The 26534-nt window shown below is 33.3% G+C and overlaps 1 protein-coding gene and 1 long non-coding RNA gene across 2 annotated transcripts in view; both read right to left on the bottom strand.

The window, feature by feature from the left end:
- LOC150033064 (uncharacterized) overlaps positions 1 to 15969 on the bottom strand; it is a 30795-nt gene extending 14826 nt beyond the window's left edge. The window contains exon 1 of the long non-coding RNA XR_016523658.1: positions 15633 to 15969. This is a non-coding gene — a long non-coding RNA (uncharacterized LOC150033064). The remainder of the gene's footprint in view (positions 1 to 15632) is intronic.
- Positions 15970 to 22961: 6992 nt separating this feature from the next.
- On the bottom strand, positions 22962 to 24688 carry UCNL (AGC (cAMP-dependent, cGMP-dependent and protein kinase C) kinase family protein). Its single transcript, XM_039044926.2, has one exon. The coding sequence runs from the start codon at positions 24485 to 24487 to the stop codon at positions 23231 to 23233; it is 1257 nt and encodes a 418-aa protein (XP_038900854.1). The 5' UTR covers positions 24488 to 24688; the 3' UTR covers positions 22962 to 23230.
- Between the last annotated feature and the right edge of the window lie 1846 nt (positions 24689 to 26534).

Here is a 26534-nt window from a genome sequence, read left to right as displayed (position 1 = left end):
TTATGTCCACTCGATATAACCATGATCAGTAAGTTAACCCTTCACAGGTTGCTCGTAATAACGGCTGGGTGGAATCTCCATTTTACCTCCGAAATTACTTCTTGTTCCTTAAGTTCCACTGATCCTCTAATGAACAATTTATTTGTGATCCAATCAACAAACCGAATCCCTCTCAGGCCAATGAGAGGGTGAGGCCTCTTGTTCAAGACCCAGAATCAGCACTTGAAGGGAACAACCTCTCTACTAATCCTAGTCGGGTAGGAGTGAATTCCCTCTTGCACCTTATGTTCCCAACTATTCATCCGGTCTTATCCCCAAAATGGTAAGCTTATTGAGCAGAGGAAATTGGTCTACTCTCACTATTTGCAGATTAAAGAATAATCCCGAACAAACAGGAGTTCATAGTTAGCTCAGGATTAAGGTTAAGTTACATAGGTCATCGCTTTGAAATAGTCAGTCTTAAACAGTAAACAATGTTATAAAGTAAGAGTGACATGTTTTGTGGTCCAATCTTGCACAAAACTCATTTGCACATGACACCCTCATTCCTCATGTCTCAACATGCACGAATTAGGATCACTTCGTATATAACACTTTACAACTGTTTGTAACAACTACAGAGTAGGCCGCATCCAATAGTGTTACCAGAAAAAGGTACCCAACCTTATTCATATACTATAGATCATTTTGACTATTTACTCGAACCTGATCCACTTGTATGTCTCCACATAAAGTTCAAGTACTCATATAATAGTTAAGGGACTTAGGTTTATTAGATTTCTAAAATATATTCAACAACAACTTTATTGAATTCTCAGAAAAAGTTCTAATATTTGCAAACAACGAGTTTTAGGACATAAAACCCAACATAAACCTAATTTGCATTACTTCAGAATTTGGAGTTGTCTTGCATATGTGCTAATGACACTAAGAAATTTGAACCTCGTTCAAGGTTATGCCAATTTGTTGGTTACCTAAGGACGAGAGGTGGTTTGTTGTAGGACTCTCAAGAAAACAAGGTGTTTGTATCGACAAACGCTACATTCTTGAAGGAAGACCACATGAGAAATCATAAACCATGGAGAAAATTAGTATTAAATGAAGCTACCGAAGAGTCAATAACAGTTGTTGATGGAGTTGGTCCTTCATCAACAGTTAATGAAGAAGTCAGTAGTTCAGGTCAGTTTTGTCCTTCTTAATTGTTGAGAGTGTCTCGACGCAATGGGAGGTTTATATCACAATTTGATTGTTACTTGGGTTTAGCTGAAACTCAGGTTGTCATACCAGATGATGGCGTTGAGGATTCATTGTCCTATAAGGAGGCAATACATGACGTAGACAATAACCAATGGGTTAAAGACATGGACCTTGAAATGAAGTCTATGTATTTCCATTTAGTATGAGCGATAGATCTACCTGAAGGGGTTAAACCCATAGGGTGTAAATGGATCTATAAAATAAATAGAGATGTAGCTGGAAAGATATAAACCTTCAAAACTAGACTTGTAGTAAAGGGTTATGCCCAGAGGGATGGGGTTGACTATGAGGAAACTTTGACCCCTATTGCTTTGCTTAAGTCTATAAGAATTCTCTTATCCAAAGCCACATATTATGATTATGAGATATGGAAAATGGATGTCAAGACTGCTTTTCTAAATGACAATCTTGAAGAGAGCATCTTTATGTCTAAACCCAAGGGATTCATAGCCTAAGGTCAGTAGCAAAAGGTTTGCAAGTTGAATCGACCCATTTATGGGTTAAAGTAGGCATTCAGATGTTGGAACATTAGATTTGATACTTCGATCAAATAGTTTGATTTTGGTCAGAACGTTGATGAACTTTGTATCTACAAGAAAATCATCAACACTAAAGTAGCTTTCTTGGTACTTTATGTGGATGATATACTACTCGTTGGAAATGATGTAAGGTACATTACTGATATTAGAAAATGGCTAGTAGCCCAACTCCAAATGAAAGCTTTGGTAGAAACGCAGTATGTTCTTGGGATCCAAATTATTAGAGATCGTAAGAACAGAATGTTGTCTGTCTCAAACAACTTATATCAACAAAATGTTGACTCGATATTGGATGCATAACTCTAAAAAGGGTTTATTGCCTCAGGCACATGATTCACTTGTATAAGAAATAGTGTCCTAAGACACCTCAAGAAATTGAGGATATGAGACGTATTCCCTATGCCTTAGCTGTAGGTAGCTTAATGTATGCTATGCTCTACACTAGGCCAGACATTTGTTATGCAATGGGAATAGTCAGGATCTTAGGAGAACGAGGGACTACATGCTGGTATATGGAGCTAAGGATTAGATCTTTATGGGATACACCGACTCTAATTTCCAAAATGATAATGATTTTAGAAAATTCATGTCAGGATCAGTGTTCACCTTGAAATGAGGAGTTGTAGTATGGCGTAGCATCAAGTAAGAATGCATTGTAGACTCCACTAGGGAGGCTGAATATGTAGCTGCTTGTGAAGCAACAAAGGAAGTAGTTTGGCTCAAGAAGTTCCTAAGTGATTTTGAAGTTGTTCTAAACATCAACTTGCCTATCACCTTATAAACATCCTCAAAACAAATTAAAGCACCTATCTTTTGCTGGCATCCAATATCAAACAAAGATAACATAGTTCTTGGTTCTGTTTCTTAAAAAAAAGTGCAAACATAGCAACATCCAGACAAAAAATCTAACCAAGAAAATATAGGAAGTTTTATCAAAACCACAAACAACTGTGCAAACAAATCTCCATCGTACAGCTAACAACTACCTGTCATGGGCCTCTAACATTTGGAGTGTATTCATAATACTTAGTAAGTAACTCTACTAACAGAGTTACGAGCATACACAATCATAACATACATCTAGTAACATAACCATGTGAGACTTAAAACATGCCAATCAAAACTTCTCATTTAGCCAATATGGAAAATTAAACCATCTTAATAAACTATGATGTAATATAGGAGTATCGAGAACTTCTTATTTTATGTTTAAGTAGACTTGTAGTCAATTCTTTCAGTTTTAAGCTTGTAATTACCAAAACCTTAAAATTCTTTATGTTGTAATCTTTAGTTAGAAAGTCGTTAGAAAATTACCATTGGTAACTAACTTTTATTAGGCTATCAAAGGATTCAATATTTAAACTGAATATCTCTTCCATTAATGATATCTTTGAAGCATTATTCAGAACTTGAACCTTACTCTCTTGATGATACACCAAAAAATGATAACAAAGCCCTACGACTATGGGTACTTTATGGTCGGAAAAAACCCAATACTCAAAGGGAAGGGTGTAATCATCCAACCCGAGGAAGTCGAGCCTCTAACCCCTAACACTTCTACTGCCCGATTGATGGTTGTAGAAGAATCTCTAAGAGAAACAAAGATCGATATGGCAGAAATTAATCGTGATAGTGATTGGCTGTCGAGGCAAATGGAAGAGGTGTTGGCTACCCTTCCTCTATGACGACATGGAAACAAAGAGAAGAGAGATGGAGAAGGAATAAACAAGAAAGAAATGGCAGCAACCAAGGCAAGAAACCGATAGTGAATCTAACTCTTCACTAAGAAGTCGATTAGCTTCAAGATTCCAAGAAGTTAACCAAGAAAATCAAGAAAAAGAGTCTAAATCATCAGGAAGTTGAGTTCTTAGACTAAACGAACGAAGGAGACGAAATTTTCAAAGGCAATATCATAATAAAAAATAAAAAAAACAAGAGATAGGCAGCAAGATTATAAAATGAAGATTGATTTACCAACCTTTAGTGGCAAAGTAGACATCGAAGCCTTTCTTGATTGGATCAAGAATGTTAAGAGCTTCTTTCAATACATGAATACACTCGAGAGTAAGAAGGTGAAACTTGTAACATTCAAGTTAAAGTCAGGCGTTTCCACATGGTGGGACCAAATCCAAATGAATAGAAGATTAATTGGAAAAGCCCCAATTAAAATCTGGATAAGGATGCTGAAGATGACGAAGGAAAGATTCCTTCCAACCGACTATGAATAAATTCTATATCAACAATACCAGAAATGCAAACAAGGCACTCGAAATGTGACTAATTATGTAGAACAATTCCATCTGTTGAGTGTAAGAACAAGGATTAATGAGAGCGAGAATTACCACATTGCTAGATTTGTTGATGGCTTTAAACAAGACATTCAAAGATGATGGGTCTTTAACATGTAAATAAACTACCTGCAGCCATTACAATGGCATATAAGGTTGAACTTAAGTTGGAAAGAAGACAAAAAATTAATAGCTACAGGAAGTCGACATGGGATAGATCTTTCAACCCAATTTAACGGAAAAATTTTGATATGAGTAAATCCATATAAGGTGGGAGTGCCAACAAGTCAAAAGATGACCAACCTTCCAAATGGAACCAAGGAGCAAAAGCTCAAGAACAACTAAGTAAGAAAGGTGGAACAAGTACTTACAAACAACCCGATCTTTGCAAGTGCTTTCGATGAGGTCAGTAGGGACATTTGTCCAATAAGTGCCCCCAACTCAGGGCAGTAGCATATGCTGAAGTAGGGGACTCTCAAACAAGAAGAATAACAACAATAGTCTGAAGAAGATTTCAATGAGATAGAACTAGATGAAGGGGAACAATTGTCTTGTTTTATACAAAAGATTTTGCTTACACCAAAAACAGAGAATCACCCACAAAGACACTCTTTATTTCAGACAAGATGCACCATAAATGGGAAAGTATGCAATGTAATCATTAACAGTGGTAGTAGTGAGAATGTTGTATCCACCAAGCTAGTGCAAACCCTTCATCTCAAACTTGACCCACATCCACTACAAGGTCAGCTGGGTAAATAAAAAGTGACGAGACCCAGATAAGTTTTACTTACAACATTCCTCTTTCCATTGGTATCCTTTACAAGAATCAAATAATTTGTGACGTTATCGATATAGATGTGTGTCATGTGTTATTAGGCCATCCATGGCAGTATGATGTCAATTCAATCCATAGGTGTAGAGAGAATACTTATGATTTTACTTGGATAGGTAGGGAAATTAAACTTCTTCCTAGTAGTAACCACTTAAAGAAAACAGAGTCTAAACAAAAAACTAGCTCCAAGAAATAACTTTTCTCTATTATTAATAATGGGCCTTATCCATAAGGAAAATACTGAAATTTGGGCAATAATAGTAAAGGATCCTTACAAAATGACATTCATATGACCAACAATAGGGAGATCAAACGTTTCTTTGAAGAATTCCCAAAATTATTAGAGATTCCTACTACCCTGCCTCCATTATGAGACATCCAACACCATATTGACCTCATTCCTGGATCTATACTTCCAAACCTCCCACATTATAGGATGAGCCCTGGGGAATATACAATTCTACAAAACTAAATCAATGAGCTAATAGAAAAGGGCCATATTAGACCAAGCCTAAGTCCATGTGTCGTTCTAGTCCTTTTAAATCCAAAAAAAATATGGATCTTGTAGGATGTACGTAAACAATCGGGCCATTAATAAAGTTACAATAAAATATAGGTTTTCAATCCATAGAATATCGGGTCTCTTAGATCAACTTGGTGGAGCCAAAATATTTTCCAATATACACTTAAAAAGCAGATACCATCAAACTAGAATTCGACTTGAGGATGAATCGAAAACGACCTTTAAGATAAATGAAGGTCTCTATGAATGACTCGTGATGCCATTTAGTCTCTCCAACGCTCCAAGCACATTTATGAGACAAATGACACAAATGCTCCATCCTTTTCTTAATAAGTTCCTATAGTCTACATTGATGGCATACTAGTCTATAACAAATCCCTATAAGAACATCTTTCCTATTTCACACATTATTCAAAACTTTGTCCACCAATCAAAAGAATTGCGTATTCTTAGTACATGAAATTCATTTTTTAGTTTACATCATAAATGAGTGTGGAATACCCGTGGATTTAGCTAAAATTCAAGTCATCCAAAATTGGCCTTTTGCCTAAATTAGTCTATGGCATCCAAAGTTTTTCAGGTCTTACATCATTTTATAGGAAATTCATCAAGAACTTTAGTACACTTACAGCTCCCCTTATAGAATGTTTAAAGAAAATAAAATTTTGTTGGACAGAAGACCAAACAAAGAGCTTTAACGTATTAAAGAATAAACTTACCAATACCCCTGTTTTAGCATTACCCGATTTTAATAATCCTCTTGAAATGGCATTGATGCCTCTAGTTATGGAATATGGAAGTCCTCTCCCAACAAAACCATCCAATCGAATATTTTAGTGAAAAACTCTGTGAATCTCGCCAAAAGTGGACCACCTATGAGCAAGAACTCTATTCTTAGTGAGAGCGCTAAAAGTTTGGGAAAATTATCTTCTAGGACATGAGTTCATATTATTTTCTGACCATTTTTCTCTTAAATATTTAGGGCAATTACAATTGGTAGCATTTTGAGGAATAATAACCAAGTGTATAACATCATTTTTTTAAAAAATTGCAAATATAGCCAAGTCTATCAGCGATAGACTTCTATTGTTGATAGACTCTTACCAGTGATAGACCAGTGATATGGTCTATCACTGATAGACTCCTACCAATAATATGGTGTATCACCGATAGACTATTTAAATTTGGCCATATTTATAATTTCTTTTATATTATGTTATATCTACTAATACTTTGAGTCTAATATCTATATTTGCAAATGTCCCAAATATTTACAGACACAAAGGACTATTAATCGAATGCACGCACATTGGTTATCTTTTATTCAACGCTTTGATTTTGTCATAAAACACAAAGGGAGAAATACTAATTTTGTGGTCATTGCTTTAAGTAGAAAAACTATTCTCTTAACAATCCTTAAAGGCCAAATAGTTGCATTTGGTTCTCTATCCACTTTGTATGAAAATGACCCCGAATCCGAAGACATATATGTGTTGATCATGTTAATTATAATGATTTTCATTTAACTAAAAATTTCCTTTTTAAGAATAATCTTTTGTGCATACCTAGAGCTTCTCTTTGAGAATCCTTGGTTAAAGAATTACATAGTAATGGATTAGCAGGACACTTCGAAGTGGGCAAGACTTTACAGGTCTTAAATGACAGATTCTATTGACCACAAATTCCCAAAGATATGACAAAATTCATTAAACACTGCTACATGTGCCAAACAGCAAAAGGACAACAATAAAACACAGGTTTATACTCCCCTTTACTGACCCCTGAGAGCATTTGGGAGGACTTATCCATGGATTTCATTTTAGGACTACCAAATCTTAAAGAGGGTATGACTCTATTCTAGTTGTTGTTGATTGGTTTAGCAAAATGTCTCATTATCTTTCAGCGGATACCGTTTATATTGCTAATCTATTCTAAAGAAATTGTGCGCTTACATGGAATTCCCAAGTCTATAGTTTTAGACAGGGATGTGAAGTTCCTAAGGTACTTTTGGAAAAACATTTTGGAGAATGTTTAACACAAGACTCAAGTTTAGCACAATGAGCCATCCCCAAACAATGGGCAAATGAAAGTCACTGATCGGACCCTTGGTAATCCTATTCGTTGCATTAGAGAAGAAAAACCCAAATAATGGGACTTTTATCTTGGCACAAATAGAATTCACCTACAACCACATGAAAATCGCTCAGAGAGGTCACCATTTGAAATAGTATACACTAGACTCCCTAGATTAACTGTTGATCTTACTAACCTACCTTCTTCTATTGATCTTAGCATGGAAGCTAAAGCTACAAAGAGTTGTTGAACTACATAAGGAAGTCACAGAGCACTTGGAGAAAATGACTACCAAATACAAGATAGTAGCTGACAAGCATAGAAGATCCAAAGAATTCAAAGAAGGCGACTTAGTAATGATCCATCTCAGAAAAAACCGATTCCCTATAGGCACTTATAACAAGCTTCAACCAAAGAAGCTATGACCTTTTAAATCCTAAATAAATATGGAGATAATGCCTACAAAATTGAACTATCTGGAGTTCTTCATATCAACCCTATCTTCAATGTGACTAATCTAACGGAGTATTTACCACAAGGCCAGCTTAAGCTTTCAGCGTAAACTCGAGGACGAGTTTCATTTTACTAACATGGAGGGAATTTGATGTAATATTCGTAGCGATAGTTTTTTTTTCAATGTTTAAGTAGTCTTGTAGTCAATTATTTAAGTTTTAAGCTTGTAATTACCAAAATCTTAAATTGTTTATGTCGTATCTTTAGTTAGAAAATTGTTAGAATGTTACCATTGGTAACTAACTTTTACTAGGTTGTAAAAGGATTCAATATTTAAATTGGATTCCTCTTCCATTAGTGACATCTTTGAAGCATTATTTAGAATTTGAACCTTATTCTCTCGGTGATACACCAAACTGTGTTAACTTATTGGTAAAAAAAATCCTAGGAGACTCTACTCCAACTAATGGTAGTTGGCACCAATTAGCAGAGCGGGAGCCAAGACTAATCTAGCAAGGCGCTTCATTCATAATGGTAAACATTTAGTTACCAGATCTCTGGTGGTGCATAAGTGACATTTAGTAGAACTCTATTTTGATAAATGGTAGTTGGCTGACACCCAGTCTTCGAAGCCAACTTTTGCTCACCTTTTACTCGAGGCACCCAAACCACAAACAAGTAATGTAACACCCAGTTTTTAAAGCCAACTCCTGCTCACCCTTTTATTCGAGGCACCCAAACCACAAACAAGTAATGTAACACCCAGTTTTTAAAGCCAACTCCTGCTCACCCTTTTATTCGAGGCACCCAAACCACAAACAAGTCATGTAACACCCAGTCTTTGAAGCCAACTCCTGCTCATCCTTTTACTCGAGGCACTCAAACCATAAACAAGTCATGTAATTTAGCATCCAGTACATCTAACATCCACGCGACATAATCAGGACACATGTCAACAAATTCAACTCTCATAGCACATACTTTAGCATAATCGTCCTTTACATCTAAGTCAAGTAATTCAAACATCCAACACATCAACTATCCACACCACATTATCAGAATTCAAAATACACAATTAAAAAATTAAATGTTCATCGCACATAACTCAGAACACACAACAACAATATTGTTGGGTTTTATGTCCTAAAACTCGTGGTATGTAAACAATGAAGCTTATTCTGAAAATTCAATAAAGGTGTTATTGAATGGATCTATTGCTTGAATAGAAATCCAATAAACCTAAAAGTCTATTGACTATTGGATGAGTACTTGAACTTTATGTGAGACATAAAGGTAGATCAGGTTCGAGTAAATAGTCAAAATGATCTATAGTACATGGATAAGGTTGGGTATCTTATTCTGGTAACACTATTGGATACGGTCTGCTCTGTAGTTGTTACAAAGAGTTGTAAAGTGTTACAAACGAAGTGATCCTAATTCGTTCATGTTGGACATGATGAGTGGAGGTGTCATTGTGCAAAAGAGTTTATACAAAATCGGACCATGAACTGAGTCACTCTTACTTTATAACGTTGTTTACTGTTTAAGACTGACTATTTCAAAGCGATGATCTAGGTAACTTGACCTTAATCCTGAGCTAACTATGAACTCCTGTTTATTCGAGATTGCCTTTAGATTTGCATAGGTGAGGGTTGGCTCAACAACGTCGGCTCAATATGACTTCCGTTTTAGGGGTAAGACCGGATAAATAGCTGGGGACATAGGGTGCAAGAGGGAATTCACTCCTACCGGCTTTAGGAATAGTAGAGAGGTTGTTCCCTTAAGTGCTGATTCAGGGGCTTGAACAAGAGATCTCGCCCTCTCATTTGGTATGATAGGTACTTGATTTTGTGATTGGATCACAAAACAATTGTTCATTAGGGAATCAATGGGGACTTAAGGAATAAAAGGTAATTTCGGGGGTAAAACATAGATTTGACCGAGCCGTTATTACGTACAACCTGTGAAGGGTTAACATACTAATCATGGTTATATCGAGTGGACATAATATATCTAAAGTGAGGGGAGTTCAATTATGGGCTTTCGTGGAGTGACCCATTAGTTAACGAATGTGGGTTAGATCGGTCTAATGAGTTTAGCCGATTAATCTCGAATCGTTGGAGCCCATGATCTGTAGGTCCATGAGGTTCCCTTACTAGCTCAGAAATGGATTAGCTCTAGAGTAGTGTGATAAGTTCATTTGAAACGTTTAAATTAGAATCAAACGAAATTGGAGAAAATATATTTAAATATGATTTAAATATATGAAGATGAATTTGTGTAAAAATTAATTTAATATTGGATATTAAATTAATTAGAATTATTTAATTTGTTTAAATAATTATTTATTAATTTTATTGAAAAATTAATTTATGAAATTAATTTGTAAGATTAATAAATTTTGATTTTAGAAATAAATCAAAATAAATTTTGGAAATTGAAAAATTACACAAAATTGAAAATGAGATTTTTCAAAGTTCATCTTCAATTAGCTTACAAGGAACCCGTCACCTCTTCTTTAGTTTACTCCAAGCATGAGTTGCATCCCATACAACATATCTCTTTGCATGATAGTCTGTAGTATACTGAAGAGATCGGAGTGAAGGAAGGATGAGGAAGAAGGTGTTCTTCAATGGGTTGATTCAGTGAGCTTTCTCCATATTCCCTTTGATTCCAACTTATTTTGAGTCCCACAACTCAATCTAGAGCACCAAGAGGATAGTAGGGAAGATCTTGTGGTGGTCTACACAAGGATTTAGAGGATTTTACAGTTGAAAAATGGAGATTTCGTTGGTTCGGCCAAGGTATGTTCTTGAAACCCATTATACTCTATTTTAGCATGTTTCTTTTAAACCAAAATTAATGAATTAGAATGCTTATTGATCCCGATTTCTTCCGTTGCCCGCTGGTGTCGATCCAACAAATATATTCTAGACAAAGGTTCGAAGAACTCACAAATGGAGGAGAGGTAGGGTGGTTAGCAATCGTTTGGAGGGGGTGACTGTGACTGCTGTAGTAGCAGTATCGAGACCTAGCTGGATAGTGGTTGACACAGCGTTGGGGTAGCAGATCGTGCAAAATCACTACAAGTCTTCTTCTGGACGATGGTGATGTCGAAGGAAGATAGATTGAAGTGACAGAGTATGGTAGCTAGAAGAGAAACGCGAGAATCAGGAGAGATGTGACTCGACTCACGAACAAGATAAAAGAAAGAGTAAGGAATTAGAAAGAAAATAAGGGTTAGCCTGTCGGGTGGAAAATTTCACAAAATGACTCGAAACCCAAAAACTTCTCTACCAATGACCTCATCCTAAAAACTTTTCTACCATTGACCTTTTTCCTATGCGAAATTCCAAAACTACCTCCAATTTTTAAAAAGCCTTCAGACCGTTTGGTGAACACGCGTCTCTATGAATACTTTAAGCGAGCATTTAGATATTACTAAGTGATCAGATAGAGATTACTAAGCGATCGTATAGATAATACTAAGCGATCGTTTAGCTAAATGTTATGTGATCGCTTAGATATCCATTGTGCGATCGTTTGGCTAACTGTTACACGGTCATTTAATTTTTGTTATACCATCGTTGAGATATCTATTATGCAATCGTTTAGATATCTGTTTTGGGATCGTATAGTTTTTGTTAAACGATCATTTAGGTTTTGTAATGCGATCGTTTAAAGAATACTAAGCGATCGTTTAGCTAACTATTACACAATTATTTAGACATCCATTATGCAATCGTTTGACTAACTGTTACGCGATCATTTAGTTTTTGTTATACGATCGTTGAGATATCTATTACGCGATCGTTTAGATATCTATTAGATTGTTTAGGTTTTGTTATGCAATCGTTTAGATAAATTTGTGCTAAATTTGTAGAATACAATTGGTATTATACATTTAACTAAGAAAATAAATAACTAAGCGATCGTTTAGATAAATTTGTGCTAAAATTACATATTGTACAGTATAATTGGTGCTAAAATTACATATTGTATAGTATAAATTTGTACAGTATAATTGGTGCTAAAATTACATATTATATAGTATAAATTTATACAATATAATTGGTGCTAAAATTACATATTATATAGTATAAATTTGTACAATATAATTGGTGCTAAAATTACATATTGTATAGTATAATTTGTGTTGTATAAAAAAAACGAAGCAAAAATTACATATTGTTTAGTTTAGATGAGTCAGTACTAGGTGTTATCAATGTTTGTCTCCATGTTTTCTTGTTATGTCCTTTCTGATCACATCGTGTACACCTATGTATTTGTTGTGGCTCCTCTCCAATTGAAGGTATCCTGACGGTTTGACGTCGACCTACACTTACTACCTTTTGCGGTGATAGAATTGGTTCAAAATCTCTAACATATCCAACCCATTCTTGATTGTGTCCGACTGGGAAGATTGGTTTGGCGTAAGCAGCAAGCACACATTCAATTGTAAATCATTCTGCACATAATGTTTGAATATTAATGTTTCTCAGGGTCGTTGCAGATATTGCATCGGAGTATGGGATCTCGAGGCAATTAAACTCCATAAACGTACATGTCCATGAACGAATATCAACCAACCCCCTAAATATCCATCGTCCACATTAATTATATGCATATCCACTGGAGAAACATGATATGTTATAGATATCATTTCTGATTCCTTAAGAATACTCATTGCGTAATTAGTTACAATGTTTATGCATGTCATTGCGTGTGTACGTTGGATATAGAAATAACCTTAAAGCCACTCGCGGATATGCTCTAATAGCTTTGTGATTGGTAGTCCTCGGGCATCTTTCAACACTCCATTGAGACATGCTACTATATTTGTCGTCATCTTGTCATACCTACAATGGACTTGATAAACCCTTGCCCACCATTGTAATCCAATCTCCTCAAGATAGGCTGTCACACTAGGATATTGATGGAGCTTAGCCCAATATATCTGAAAGTCAGACATTCTATATGATTTCGCCGCTAGGTAGAAGTGTGGGATTATGTCCTTATTCTTGAATTTGTCCACCAAATTGTTCCGAATATGGTATGTACACAGGGCATGAAATGTATCAAGAAATATCTTTGCAACAACTTTTTCAATTGAGATGTGATGATCTGATATAATCACTAGATTGGGAACATCTCCTATCGAAGCCTTCAAATGAGTCATGAACCAAGTTCATGATACATCATTCTCACCATCTACAATACTGAAGGCGATAGGATATATGTCATTATTTCCATCGATACATGTTGTTATTAACAACATACCTTTATATTTCTCATGCAAATGGGTCCCATCAATAATGATTACTGGTCGGATGCAGTTTAGAAAACCCCTAATACAAGGACCAAATGCCATGAAGACGTACTTAAAGTATCGTCGACTATGTCAATTAGGGGAGCTGGGACCAATAGATTCTAGCAACATTTGATGTGTATATCAAACATATCCTGATCGATATTCAGTCGTTGGTGCATCATACTCACTGATTCACCGACTGTTATATCATTTCTGACTTTCAAACCTTTCATATGACCATCAACATAGTTTCTTCTGGACTCATCCTAATCCCCACCAAATTGTACAAAGATGCGAAGTAGTGCCATTGATCTACAATGGGATAAACAAATTATGGATAAGTGAACGATCATGTATAAATTACCATGCGATCGTGTATAAACTACTGCGTGATTGTGTATGAATTACTAGACGATCGTGTAGTAAATAGTGGCATAGTAATGTATAAACGATCGCATAGTGATGTATTAACAATTGTATATATAATACTAAACGATCGCATAGTAATGTATAAACGATTGTATTGTATAAATTAGTACACAATTATTTATAATTTACTATGCGACCGTGTATAAATTACTACACGATCGTGTAGTAAACGATTGCATAGTAATATATAAACAATCGCATAGTGATGTATTAACGATCGTGTATATATTACTACACGATTGTTTATAATTTACTAAACGATCGTGTATAAATTACTACACGATCGTTTATAATTTACTATACGATCGTGTATAAACTACTACATGATCGTTTATAATTTACTCTACGATTATATTGTAATTTATGAACGATCGTGTAGTAATTTATACACGATCGCATAGTAAACGATTACATAGTAATGTATAAATGATCACATAGTGATGTATAAACGACCGCATATGAATGTATAAACAATCATATAGTAATGTATAAACGATCGTCCAATAATTTAATGCTAAACGATACTTATTATGAAAGCGATCTGGGAGAAGAAATCGTACATTGAATGAAAGGCTGAAGAAACCGTTGAAGGAAGAAGAAATGTGGACTGAATCCAACGATGAGAGTTACGAGAGAATCTGAAGATGTTGGACTGAAACTCTAAGAGAAAACTACGAGAGAACAATGAGAGAATTTCGTGGGGAGTTCGACGACAAAAAGTGAATAATAAGAGTGACGTTCCATTCTCTTCAGAATATTAGTTGGGAATAAATGTTTTGGTGGAATGTTGGTGATGTATTGAATGCACATTAAATGAAGGGCTGAAGAAATCGTTGAAGGAAGAAGAAATGTGGTGCGGTCTGAAGGGTGAAGAAAACTGGGGATAATTTTAAAATTTCGCATGGAAAAAAGGTCAGTGATAGAAAAGTTCTTAGGAAGAGGTCATTGGTAGAAAAATTTTTAGGAAGAGATCATTGGTAGAAAAGGTTTTGGGTTTTGGGTCATTTTGTGAAATTCTTCCTCGAGTGCATTTCCAAGAGAAAGACTCATTGGGCTTTTGAGTTCGCACATATGACAGCCTTTTCAAAACTCAAATTCAACTTTATTTTTTATTCTTTAAAATCATTTTTACACCGTATATTTCATTTTAAATTATTTTGTTAAGAGCTTTTAACTTTTATTTTAAGCCAATTTAATACTTTTACCATTATTTTCAAGTTCTAAAATATTTAATTCTTTTCTTATTAATATTATTTTCAAATTTGAACTTTGTTTTTGTTATTTATTAATTTTGGTTGATATTCATTTAATGTGTAGTATTTTAAATTAATATTTTCTTTTATTTTATGAGATTTTGTTTATTTTTTTTCCATATTCCTAGTTGAAAAATGATCATTTTTTGTCGAGATCTCAGGTATATGTTAAATATATATTAGTAGTATACTGAAAAAAATGTATATATAAATTGCATATACCATAGTTTACTTTTTGGTGTGTTTACAAATATATATATATATATACACACACACTCACTATATAAAAGGAGTATGGGGAGAAACATTTGATTTCCCCTTTTGCCTCTAGTTGATGGTCATTGAAATGTCTTACATAATTTCATATTTAAATCATTAAAACGATCACATCGTATCTCTAATATCTATTTCATATTAAATAAAGGGGAAAAATATAAATCAAATTTTATTCTCTAATCATTCACGAAAAAAAAAACTACATTTTATCTTTAATAATCTCTACCACTCTTTAAATATAGGCAAAAAATTTTCTTTTAAAAAAAATCATATTTTATCCTCTAATCTCTTATGAAAATCTTTTTTTAAAATCACAATTTATCTTTAATACCTACCATAAGTTAAATAAAAGTAATAAAAAAAAAAAAGACAAAACAAAAGTTTGAAGAACTCACAGATGGAGGAGAGGCGGGGCGGTTGGCAGTGGTTCGGAGGGGGCGGCTGCAGCTACTGTAGCAGCGGCATCGAAACCTAGCTGGATGGTGGTTTGACACAGCGTTGGGGTAACAGACAATGCAAAATTCCGCGAGTCTTTTCCATTGACGACGGTGGTGTCGAAGGAAGCCGGATCGGAGCGGCAGCGTGCAGTAATTGGAAGAGAAAGACAAAAAGTAGGAGAGATGTGGCTGGGCTCACGAACGAGATAAAAGAAGAAGTAAGGAATTAGAAAGAAAATAGGGGTCAGCCGGTCAGGTGCATTTCCAAGAGAAAGACTCATGGGCTTATGAGTTCTTCAAGTCCAACACAGATGATAGGCTTTTCAAAACTCAAATTCAACTTTATTTTAGATTCTTCTTTTTTACACCATATATTTCATTTTAAATTATTTTATTCAGAGCTTTTATCTTTTGTTTTAAACCAATTTAATATTTTACCATTATTTTAAAATTTTAAAATATTTAATTCTTTTCTTATTAACCTCCGTAGCTTTGTTTTCGTTATTTATTAATTTTGATTGATATTCATTTAATGTATAGTATTTTAAATCAATATTTACTTTTATTTTATGAGGTTTTTTTTTCTCATATGCCTATTTGAAAAATGATCATTTTCTCATCGATATCTCATGTATATATTAAATATATATTAGTAATATATTGAAAAAATGTATATATAAATCACATACATCATAGTTTATTTTTTGTTGTGTTCACAAATATATATATCTAGATATATAGATATATATACATAGTATCTAAAATAGGCTACGGTTATTGGAATATCTTAATTTCACATTTAAATCAATAAAAAGATCATGATTTATCTCTAATATATATTTTATATTAATAAATAGAAAAGAAAATAAAAATTCAAATTTTATTATCTAATCTTGGATTCATGAAAAATATTTTTTTAAAAAAAATCACATTTTATCTTTAATAATCTATATTTCTCTTTAAAAAAAGGGTAAAATTTTCTTTAAAAAATTATATTTTATTTTCTAATCTCTTATTCATGAAAATATTTTTTAAATCAGATTTTATCTCTAATATCTACTTCGTGTTAAATAAAGGTATTAAAAAAATAAATCACATTTTATCTTCTAATCTCTTATTTAGGATATTTTCTTTAAAAAATCAAATTCTATCTCTAGTAATCTATACTTCATATCAAATAAGAGAATTAAAAAAAAAAAAATCAAATTATGATTTGAGATCTAAATTTTATTTGTAAATAGCTAATTTCAACATCACATTTTTCATTAGATATCTCCTCTCCATTTCTTTCTTTCTTTCTTTCTTTCTTTCTTTCTTTTTTTGTATGTATTTTTTTTTATTTTATTAGTAACGACATCGTTCCCAATATTTCATTTCCTTCTATAACAATTTCTCTATTTCAAGTATCTCTTTTATCTTCGATAGGCAGTTATCGCCTCTCTCCCTCTTTTGCATAACGCATGTCCTCTTTTTTAATTTTTTAACTTTTCAATTTATATAAAAACATATATAGTGATTTCCTAATGATCCTCACATATTGAAGAGAGTGAAGAAAAGATTTTGCTTTTAAGGTTCAAGAAATTTCTCAAAGTGAGCGATTGTTTTGATACTTCTAGTTTTTTTTTCACATTTTAAATTTTGTAAATGCATGCAAACGAGTTTAGGGGTTTATATTAATTTTTACTGGATATTTCATTATTTATAGCGTAAGAAATTTTTTTAGTACAACAATTGCGATTCGAAGAGGTCGAGGGTTGAACTCCCGACCCCTCAAATCAGAATACGCGTCAATACCACTAAATTAAGTATACTTTGGTTAGTGTAAAATGTTATTAAAATATTTTTTAGTAGTGAGTCTATAGTATGTTCATTTCAGTTTAATTTCTTTTATCATTTTAGCTTCTTTCATTTTTCTAAATCATTGAACACATTTTATCTTTTCATAAGTTATGAACAAATAATATATAAAATCTCTAAACTATCATCCTCGGATAAACATTAATTGAAATAGAACAAACACATCACTTTTAAAAATTTAGAAAGAATATTTGGTCCCTAAGCTTGAAAATAACAATAGATCCTAATTTGATTTTTAGTACTCTCCAACTTTTAACAATTTAACCAATAATAATTACCATTAAAAAACCCATCAGAATAAGTTTCATTGTTTTTATTACCTATCGACTTAATATTGTGACGTTTATAAATTATGTAAGAAATTTTGTTTGCTTTAATAATATTTATTATACGATTAAGAGTTATCTTTTTTTCTAAAAAAGGAAAATGTCTCTCCACCTCTAAATTTTGGGTTTATTTTTCATTTGATTCATAGATTTCAAATATTATATTTTTATTTCAATTTAGTTCTTATATTTCAAAATGTTACAATTTTATCTTTGAGATTTGAGTTTTGTTTTAATTTGATACCTACGTTTTAAGATTTTACACTTTTAACGTCAATTTTTTTACTAAATACTCACTTTGGTCTTTGATGTTAATATCTATTAATTAACTAAAAATGATTATGAAGTAAAACATTAAAATTAATATTAATATTGATGAAAAAATCATGAAAACTTAATGGATTATAATCCACGGATTCTTTTAAATTAATTAATAGACGTTAATACTAAAGACTGGAAGCAAATATTTAGCGAAAGCTGCGGTTAAAAGTGTAAATCTTGAATCTTTTGGACCAAATTGAAACAAAACTTAAATTTAAATGGTAAAATTATAATATTTTAAAATTTAGAGACTAGATTGAAATTAAACTCAAAATTTTAAAAACTAAAATTGTAACATTTTGAAGATTAAGGATCAAATAAAAATTAGATAAAAAACTTAAAAAAAATATATATATGATCTCGTTTGGTAACCATTTTGTCATTTGTTTTTGTTTTTGAAAATTAAGTCTACGGACTTCCACCTCAGGATTTCTTCCTTTGTCATCTACCTTTCGATCAATAATTTAAAAAACCAAGCTAATTTTTTAGGGAAAAATAGCTTTCAAAAAATTGTTTTTGTTTTTGAAATTTGACTAAGAATTCAAATGGTTAAAAAAAATGTAAATTATGATAAAAAAAATATAGATAATATAGATTTAATTTTTAAAAATAAAAATAAAAAACAAAATGGTTAGTTGAATCTTTATAAAAAGAATGGTGGGTCGGAAAGTTACACACTGGGCTAGTAGGCTTCCCCTCCATTAATGCCACTTCTTCTCATCATGATGTTGGGATATTGTTTCCAAACCAAAAAGCAACACATAACTTACGATACACATCCTTCATCCCTTTATTTATATATATATATATAAAATGCAATGTTGTCCTGATTTGGTAAATAAAGTTTTAACTTTACTTAATTTTCTTTTTGAAAAAACAAGTTAACTCTTAAACTGCCTTGTTCAAGGTCATAATTGGTAGTAATGTGAAGTCAAATTCATTGAAGTCAACTTTACGTAATTTGTATATATATGAAACAAAAAGGATTAATTTGATTATTAATTTTATCTAATATTGTCACGTTAAAATGAACATAACTCAATTGATATAGTTTTTATACTCTTATATTTATCAAAAGTTCAATTTTCCCCTCTTATCGATGGTAAAAATATAAAGATAACTTAATTGCTACTATAAATATATAGCTTGAGCTAATTGTTGCATATATTCATTTATTTGAAGTCGATTTAAATCTTTATATCTCACATTTGTTATATATTTATAAAAAAAAAAAAAAAAACACTAAAAACCTTGCCATTGTTTTTACGTCAAAATATAAAATATAAAATATATAACCTGGATCTATTGCTTAGAAGGCAATTATTCTAACCATTGGACTACAAACTCCAAATCTTTTAAAATATATTCGCTGGATATTAAATTTCAGGTAGGTGGCCACCATAAATTGAACCAAATATCTGTTATGTCTTTACTCTTTATCAAGGTCATGCCTTTTATTTACTACTACGCCAGTTCATGATGGTATAGTTAATATTTAATTGAACATTTTTTAGTACAATTGTGACCTTGAACATATTAGGCCATTGTGTTAACATCGAAATATCTATTTGGTAACTATTCTGTTTTTTTTTTTTTTAATCAAGCTTATAGACACTACTCCACCTCTAAATTTCTTTCTTTATTATCTATTTTTTTACCAATTATGTAAAAATTCAAACCAAAATTTTGAAAACTAAAAAAAATAGCTTTTAGAAACCTTATGTTTTGTTTTTTGAATTTGGCTAATAATTCGGCTCTTGTACTTAGAAAGGATGCAAATCATAGTATGAAACAGGGAAGAAATAAGCTTAATTTTAAAAATGAAAAATGAAAGCCTCGTTTGGTAATAATTTGGATTTTAGTTTCTTATTTTTTAAAATTAAGCTTATAAATGTTCCTTCCACCTTAAAATTTCTCACTTTATTATCTATTTTTTATCAATGGTTAACAAAAAAAAATAGTTTTCAAAAATTGCTTTTGTTTTTGAAATTTAGCTAAGAATACAGCTCGTATACTTAAAAAAAAATGCAAATCATGATAAGAAATGAAAAGGAAATAAATTTAATCTTCAAAAATAAAAAATAAAAAACGAAATAGTTACCAAAACGAAGTTAAATGGGTACCAAACTTACTTGCATATTGGTTTTAGAAAAGAAATTTTTTTTGCATTAATTTGATGTACAATTCAATGCTACATTTCGTTAATAAATTTGAAGAAGTACATGGACATCAACCCTTCGTTTCAGTTTGGACATCACTTTCAAGTCTACATTTTGTTAACCAAGCAAATTTACCTTAATTCTTATAAAAGAAATGTCAAACTCACTCTACAACAGTGTATGCTAAGCAATAATATAACCGCATACAATAGGTTAAAAATGAGAAATGTATATAATTGGAAACAAAGAGTTATTTGTCTACTAATAATAAAGAAAAGAAAAGAAAAGGATTTGCTATCGATGGAGTTATCGAGATAGGCCGTTAACAAGAATCTAGAGAGATAAGGAGGTCTATGAATATAGATAACTTAGATGATTCATGAAGGAACTAAAAAAACCCACGAAATACCTTAAGGAGCTCAAAGGACTTATGGGAAACTTAGAGTGAACTCAGATAACCTAAAGAAAGCCTAGTGAAAATCTAATAGTAGCGGTACGAAGACATAGTGGGAAATCCCCGAAAGAGCTAAACCGAGCAAGTATTGACAATTGTTTTTGGTGGTGGAGTTATAATTGCCCGAAATTTAACGACTCGATGATTTCATGGAGGTTTTGTTATGAGATTAGATGTTTGTTATATAATACGAATTCTATATAGCCATCGAAATCACACGTCAAAATGCACATTGAGAACACTCCATACTACTACTATTATCGATATTCATCTCAACTCCTTTCTAATTTGAGTGTCGAAGTGCCGATAGCTAAATACCGCACGATGCTAAGTTTTTTTTTTTGGGACAAATTTTTTTATTAAATTAAAAATTTAATCTCGATCTATTTTAGTGGTGATCAACAAAAGTGATTGATGTAGAATAATGTTGGAAAAGGGCAGTAGAGTAGAGGATGAATCTGTCCGGAAGATATTGAAGGTAGAGACAATTTGGGGAAGGGCTGAATTATTGGAAACAGAGACTATGGCCCTAAAGCTTTGTAAGATGGAAACAAATGAACCAAGATAGAGCCTACCCTTTTGGTATTTGGCCTTAAAAGGGAAGGGAGGGGCTGCCCTTAAAATTCATCCATTTTTTTTCTTTTATGGAGCCCATCGCATGGGGTCCCTCACATTAGGGGCTCCATCCTCCCAATGACAGACTAAATAAACTACGCTATGCTTTTAGTTCAATACCGCCACTGTTGTGTGGGCCTTCACTTCATTAATTAGCTCTCCCACACTACCTTCAGTTTACCCGACACATAGAATACTTAATTTCTATCTATTCTTTTTTCTTCTCTACCTTTTACATTCCCCTTCGTTTCATCAGTCTAATCAAATTTCCCTATTTTAAATATACAATCCCCCCCCCCCCCCCCCCCCCCCCCCCCCCCCCCACTACCACAATCTAAATTCTAAACTACCTTTTTTTTTTAAAACTAACATAATAATCAATCAATCAATAAATAAATTATTCTTCTATTTTTTCTTAAATTTTTCTAATAAAAGATAAGGCAGGAAACATACATTATCAAATCTGCCAAAAAAAAAAGAAAAGAAATTAATAATAATCCCCTACTAGTCTAAAAAGAAGCTTTTATATTTTTCAACTTTAAGGGGTCTATTCCACATTTACAAAAGAAGACAATGTTTTCCCTCATTTATAAACTGTGTTTAACAACTTTTTGTATATCAATCTACTTCACGTGATTCTCTCACATCAAATTACAACAATGCCCAACAACCAACAAAAATCAATGATGTTATATTAGACCTTTTTTTTTTTAATAAGTTCATTTTCCATATTTAAGAAAGCAGCACACTTTTTAGTCGTGTAAACATTATTATCGAACTATTTTTTATAAACTACCTTTATAATATTTCAGGTTTTTCAGGAAGTTGGAATTAATAATTGCCTACAGAACCAAACAAATATCTATATATATGTAGGATAAGAAAGCTATATATATCAGATTTAGAGATTATATACCATTCATTTGAAAAGAAAGAAATAAATAAATAAACCCCGCAATTTAAGAAAAATTTGTCTAGTAATGATAGGATAAGCTCCATTTTCTATACAAGGAAAACCTTAAATTAATGTGGCCGCCCAATTTACACTCCTACTCATATCCCTATCCCCCTTTTAACCTTTTCATAGCCGCTCTAATTTTTTTTTTTTTAATAATTACGATAATTCATTTCGTTTTTGTTTTCTACCTTATTGTTCGCAGTTAAAATAATAGTAATACAAACAAAAACATCAATTTCTATAAAATGATACCCCAGAATCATTATTATTTTTCTAATTTTAAAAAATTTTCCAATTTATTTCTATGAGAATCACCAACTCTTTGAGCAAAGCACGTGAATCGTAGTAGTACGTACCATTTCCAACTTTACCTTTCACTACCAACCTCCCATTCATGAATGCTCATTTATTTTTTTAGAACAAAAGTATAATTTTGAAAAAAAAAAAAAAAAGATTTTTTTATTACGAAATTAATATTGAAGAAAAACAAGAACAATTCTTGCTTGGATGAATTAAAAGAAACGCCAAGGAATTTGATTCCCTCTCCCCTTTCGTAGGGAAGGAAAGGCATAAACTATAAAAATGAGGAAATTAAAATTCGGAGGGGAAAACACGCGCCTCCCCGGCGCGTGATATTTCATTCAATTACAAAGGCATTTCTTGATTTTGTTACCAATTAATCCCGACTTTACAGTACTAATTCTGCCTATTATTATATTACCTTAACAACGCATTAAATTTTGTCAATTTTCACTAACACCGTTTCTCACATTACCTACTGGCGGGTTATTCCATTTATGTACATTAAAATTACACAACGAGGCCAAATAATATCGAATTCTTACACGTGCAATCCCGCACGTGGGTTAGAACTCCGTCAAAGACACATTATTGTGCCAACTGAAGGAGGTCGATGGAGTTGTTGACGACGGCGACGGTGGATACGAAGGTGGCGATCTCTGTCTGTGAAAGTATTCCGTTATACTCACACAACCGAGCGTTAAATTCTCCGTCCATTCCGTTTCTTCACGAGGAGGTAAAAATGGCGGTCGTGTGACTTCCGTTAATAGGTCCCACTTAACGCCGTTAAAAAACGGATGCTCTTTGATCTCGCACGCGCCCCGTACGTACCCCAACCGCTTGGTGGGGTCCTTTACCAGCAACCGTTCGATCAAATCCGTTAAATCCGAACGCTTTCCAATCAACTCCGGAGCTTTGACCAGAACGTTTCGAAACGTCTCTTTCCTGTTCTTCCCCTTAAACGGCGTCGTCCCATAAAGCATCTCGTACGTGAGAATCCCCAGAGCCCACCAGTCGACGGCGAATTCATGACCGTCGCCTCGAACAACCTCCGGCGAGACGTACTCTTCCGTTCCGACAAACGAATTCGACCGCTCGCCATTGGTGAAACTCGGCTTCCGGCGATTCACAGGACTAACCCGAGCCGATTTAGTCTTTTTTAATCCGTTTTTAACATTGGAAGTCGCCATGATCCATCGCGTCAAATTCCGCCTGTGTTTTTGGCGGACGGAAATCGGCGGCTTCTCGTGGCCGGAATTTTCAAGAGAGACGACGTCTTTTACTGTCCTGCGTGTCAAACTACGCGACAAATCAAAATCCGTGAGAGTGACGTGACCCGATTGTTGAATCAGCACATTCTCCGGCTTCAAATCTCGGTAGACGATGCCCATGCCATGAAGATGGTCGAGCGCACAGACGATCTCAGCCAAATAAAACCGAATGACTGCCGGCGAGAAAACCCGATCTAATTGACGGTAACGCAAGACATTAAGGTCGCCGCCGGGACAGTAGGGAACGGCCCAGCCCAAAAACTCATCTGATTCGAAGGAACCGATAATGTGGGGAAGAAAGGGATGAGGTTTAGGGAAGGACATGCGAGAAAGAACCTGAATCTCCCAACGAGCTCGGCGCTCGGCGTCGAGTTTGGAGAGGAAAGAGGATTTATCGACGACTTTGAGAGCGAAGGGGAAATGAGCAGGGTCATCGGAAAGGCGGTCGTGGACGAGGAAGACGGTTCCCATGGCTCCTTTTCCGAGTACTTTGAGGGGTCTGAGAGTGTGAAGATGAAGCTCTGGTGGGGATGGCGGAGCCGAATCGTCCATGTCTAAAGCTTTTGGGAGAAAGAAGATGAAATGAAGGTTGAAGAAAGAGAGTTGGTTTTGTTTTGGAATTTATAGGAAAGAATTTGGGTTTGTTGGTAATAGAGGCCGTATTTTGCGCCTTTTTTACGCTCCTTTTTGAGCTTTCTCCATTAATTCTCACAGTTACTACTCTCTTCTCTCTTCTAACTTTTAAGTTGCTTTTCTTTGCAGATTAAGCGATCGTATACAACAATTTAACCAATGTCGTTGTGAATGAAAGGAAACCAAAAGGAACAAAAAAATTTACTTTTGTTAGACGTTCTAAACAGAATTATTATTTTACTACACGAAATATACACTCTATTTATCTTAATTATATTAGGTATAACTAAATAATATAAGCTTTTTTTTAAAAAAAAATAAAAATAAAAAATTAATGGATCAAGTATTTGCATTACTGACAACATAATAATGCCAAGAAATTTGAGGAAATCGAAGAGGATGCAGCTTCGTAGGGTAAAGTAAAAAAAAAGAAGAGCCAGTTGGGAAATACATTTAAAATTTGATTTGCAATCATAGTGCAGGGTACAAGTACGCTCATAAACATAAACCGATAATATTATTGGAAATGAAAAAGATAGTATATTGATTGAGATTAGATATAATATAATTACTGAGAGATCAAATGGCAGCCACAGCCAAGCAAGGCGTATGTATAGATGTGTTGAGTGTAATGAGCTGGTTAAAGTGAAAAGATTTTCAATTTTTAAAAGAGAATCGAAGAAATGCTGGGGCACACGTGTAGCCCATAAAACCAGGAAAAAAATAACCAAAAAGGAAAAGGAAAGGGAAAGAAAGAGGAATATATATACATATTTGTATTAATGGTGAAATTATGAATATATATGATATAAAAATAATTAGAAAAAGAAAAGGAAAACTGTGTCGTACGATTCTCACATGGAGACACCCATGATCCAAGGGAAAATGCCAACGTGCATGAGGGATTTTTTGCTGGAACTTGGTTTTCATTATTCATCAGATTATTTGCAGCCTATTCGCCATTCAAAATGAAATAAGATTTTTAATTTTATTGTGAGATGAGATCCATTTATTTTGGGCCTCAATAATTAAAGAAAACATGTGAGTAGCACTAAACACAAAATTAAATTGTGTCATTAATTAGTAGATTGACCTTAATCACCCACGACCGCAAATAAAAAACTATCCCAATCTTTAGGAGAGAACACACACAAACAAATTAAAATTAAGGAGACCCTAAATGTCGTATAATAACATAACCCATATGAAATTGATACTAGATTAAAAACAAATAAATTGGAGGGAAATTAGGAGAGTTTAGGGAGAAATTTAAATTATTATATTACTTAATATGATTAGGTTGCACCTAATTCCTATACATTCTTTTTTATATTCGTTAAAAAAAAATAATTACGTAGCAAGGGTGGAGCACAAATTTTTTCTTTGGAATTAGTGTAGAAAAGAAAGGGAGAATGGTTGTGGATCCGAAGGACAATAGGTAGATGGGATGAGATTTCACATCTAATATTGGACTGTCCGTGAAGTTAGAAAACAAGTTTTGGCATTGGGGTCCTACATAGCAGCTTTTGCTGCTCCATTACCCTTACATTAACCCGCTCTCACCTCACCTCCAATCATTCTTTCCCACCTCATCCTCTCTTTGCAAATTTCCCTACCAAAAATTCCTACGTCTATCTTCTATTTTTTATGCATCTCATCCAAATATTCAATCATAAAACTCCCAATTTTTAAACTTTAAATATATTTCTATATACAATAAGGATGTTATCGAGATTGTTTCGATAAGATTGTCATTGAACATATAAATTGCATTTATAGATTCCTAAATCCAATAAACTAAACCATGGCTATAACATGGATACTTAAATTTTATGTAGAGATATAAAAGATGATCAGCTTTGAATATATAGTCAAAACGGTCTATAAATATATGGATAGGGTTGAACACTTTATCTTGGGGACACTATAGATGTGATCTGCTTTGTATATCAATACTGTGGAGACA

Source organism: Benincasa hispida, chromosome 10 (genome assembly GCF_027475165.1).
Source record: "Benincasa hispida cultivar pf3 chromosome 10, pf3_genome.v1.1, whole genome shotgun sequence".
Taxonomy (NCBI): Eukaryota; Viridiplantae; Streptophyta; class Magnoliopsida; order Cucurbitales; family Cucurbitaceae; genus Benincasa; species Benincasa hispida.
The sequence above is the reverse complement of the archived record's forward strand: the minus strand, read 5'-3'. Positions and strand labels throughout refer to the sequence as shown.